Source organism: Pteropus alecto, unplaced genomic scaffold, assembly GCF_000325575.1.
Source record: "Pteropus alecto unplaced genomic scaffold, ASM32557v1 scaffold97, whole genome shotgun sequence".
Lineage (NCBI taxonomy): Eukaryota > Metazoa > Chordata > Mammalia > Chiroptera > Pteropodidae > Pteropus > Pteropus alecto.
The window spans coordinates 4,448,499-4,450,923 of NW_006439713.1; the positions used below are offsets into that span (position 1 = coordinate 4,448,499).

A 2,425-nucleotide genomic window follows, 5' to 3' on the forward strand; every position below is an offset into this window, starting at 1 on the left:
CAAATTCTAGGCCGAGCAAATAGGAGGTAGAGAGAACATGTGCATTCTCAATAATTCCAACTGTTACTCTCTTAGAAAGTAAAAACCCCTGAATGGATGACGTCTTCAGTATTAGTAACTAACCCTTTCTGATCAGTTAATAACGTGGAAGAAACTTGTTGAAGGCAAAATGAAAACAAGAAAGAACAGAGGAATCTGTACTAGAAAGCTTGAAAGAAAACAGAGCAGGGCAGAACTATATATTCACAATCTGGCCTGACTTGCTTCAGTTATACTATTCGATTGAGTTCATATACTCAGACCATCTCTAATGTTTCTAATGCCTAACAGTAAGAAAATCTGTCTGCATAGCAAGTAAAGATGCTCTTCAATTCCTCATCTTGCTTTTATGTCTCCTGACTACATTCTAACTTGATCTGCCACATAAAAAGGATCTCATTGTTCTGTTTAGCTCTTACCTATATTCAATGGCTCTGGTGTAATAGATAATAGCTACATCAAATCTTTCTTTGGAAAACTCTTCATTTCCTTTTATTTTCATTAGTTCTCCTTGCTGAGAAACCAAGGTGAAAGAAGACCCATCAATTAACTGCAAAGACAATCAAGAACCCCTATACCTAGGAAAAATAAACCTGGGTTTCTATCTTTGATATCAGAAATAACCCAGGGGATTATTTATGTAAAAAATGAGAATATAATACTTAATATTTTGGTATATGTAAAGTGTCTCTAATAACTCAATGTTAACTTTGTTAAAGGAACATTAAAAACTAAACAAAATCATCACATTATAAATAACTGCTAACAGCTGACCCCCTGCCTACAGTTCTTGGCAGGCCCACTTTTATATATACCTTATTAGGTCTGCTCTGCCATATGGTAGGGAGAAAAATGCAAGATAGAATTTTAATTTTAGTTTAGAAAATACTATATTATTCAATACACCTGAATGCTTACAATATATCAATCAATAACACGAATAGGCAAGTTTAGATTAATTGCCAAAAAGAACAAGGCCAGTTAACAAGAAAATCAAAAGGAAATCAAAGATGCTCCAGATATAACTGAAACTTTTCACTTCAAACACTCAAAGTTTCAAAATGAATAAATTAAATAAAATAAACTGGATCATCTGAATGGCTTTAGAGAACATTAAATAGAACATTCAATGTTTTCCTAAATCCTTTGTTAAAAATTTAGTTACAATCATATTTCTTATGAGTGAATTGTATGGCATGTGAATTACATCTCAATAAAGCTGTTACCAAAGAAAATATTTACTCAACTAATTAAAAGCCTTTTAGTTTAAAAAAAAAAACAAAGTTTAATTTTTTATTAACTCTTTAAAACCTATAACATTAGAAAATTCTCATCAAGATGCTATTTCCTTTCCAAAAAAATTCAATCAGAATTTATTAAACTTTTCCCTCAAACACATTATTGAACTTTACAGTTATTCCTTGTGTGTTGTCAGTTTTACTGAACTTTCTTTGAGTGTTAATAAAAGTTCTAACACATAAATCTTAAAATATATTTACAAGTAAATATTTATTCTCACCTCTATACACTCCGCACAACTTTGACTTTTAAATTCTTCAAGCATATTGCAGTTTTCTGTTACAACTTTAGTTATGTGATATTTGTCTAAATTTTATTTTTAGGAGAGAGTGAGAGAACATTTATTTAAAAAAAACTTGTGGTGTTAATGTTCTAATTCTTAGGTTAGGTGAGTCCATAAAGTTCATTATAGTATACTTTCTAAATAACATGTTTTTGTAATCTTTTACATGTATCAATATATTTAAAAATAAACAACTGATAACATTAGATTCATCGCTTGCCATGAATCTAATCAGTTTTATTTCTAGCATTAATAAACGAGTGTTTTTTAACATTAGTTCTAACTGTCGTTACAACAAATGCTCTATCACAACACATTCCAAATGGACTTCATAATGACTCAAGTCAATTCAACAAACATATCTGAGCACCTATGGTGTGTACCTGGCACAATGTTCATAAAAATGCCTGAAAAAAAAAAACCTGTCCTATAAAACTACTTTCTAAAATGTATTTAATATAACAAATGAAGAATTCAAAATGTCTTAATTCAACAATAGACTCTCATGAATGAAATGTTAAAATGAGACTTTATTTGAAACACAATGCTTATGTGAATTTAATACGCTAATTAAAATGCTGTAGATAATAATCAAAACTTATGTTAAAAGTTTACCAGACTTCATCTTCTGTATTTAGGCTATACTATAATAAATATTTTTCTAAAGTGGTAAATAATAACAATTTTATTGCAATAAAAACATAGTTATGCCTCTAGACAAACACATTCATTTCAAGGGTGAAAGGAGTGCCTAAAATTTATGATTCAAGGACAGACTTGGGAAAGTAACCAAATAAAGTAATA

At 29.6% G+C, this 2,425-nt stretch overlaps 1 protein-coding gene across 10 annotated transcripts in view; it reads right to left on the reverse strand.

The window, feature by feature from the left end:
* Positions 1-2,425, reverse strand: part of TTC3 (tetratricopeptide repeat domain 3) — a 102,250-nt gene that overhangs the window by 83,903 nt on the left and 15,922 nt on the right. For 8 of the 10 annotated variants that reach the window (XM_006916745.2, XM_015593093.2, XM_015593094.2 and 5 more), the window contains exons 8-9: positions 1,559-1,644; positions 459-553 (exon numbers count right to left, since the gene is read on the reverse strand). The exons of 1 other annotated variant lie outside the window; for it this stretch is intronic. In XM_006916745.2, the coding sequence (XP_006916807.1) occupies positions 459-553; positions 1,559-1,644 (181 nt within the window). The remainder of the gene's footprint in view (positions 1-458; positions 554-1,558; positions 1,645-2,425) is intronic. One more of the 10 variants, XM_015593097.2, reaches the window with a different exon arrangement.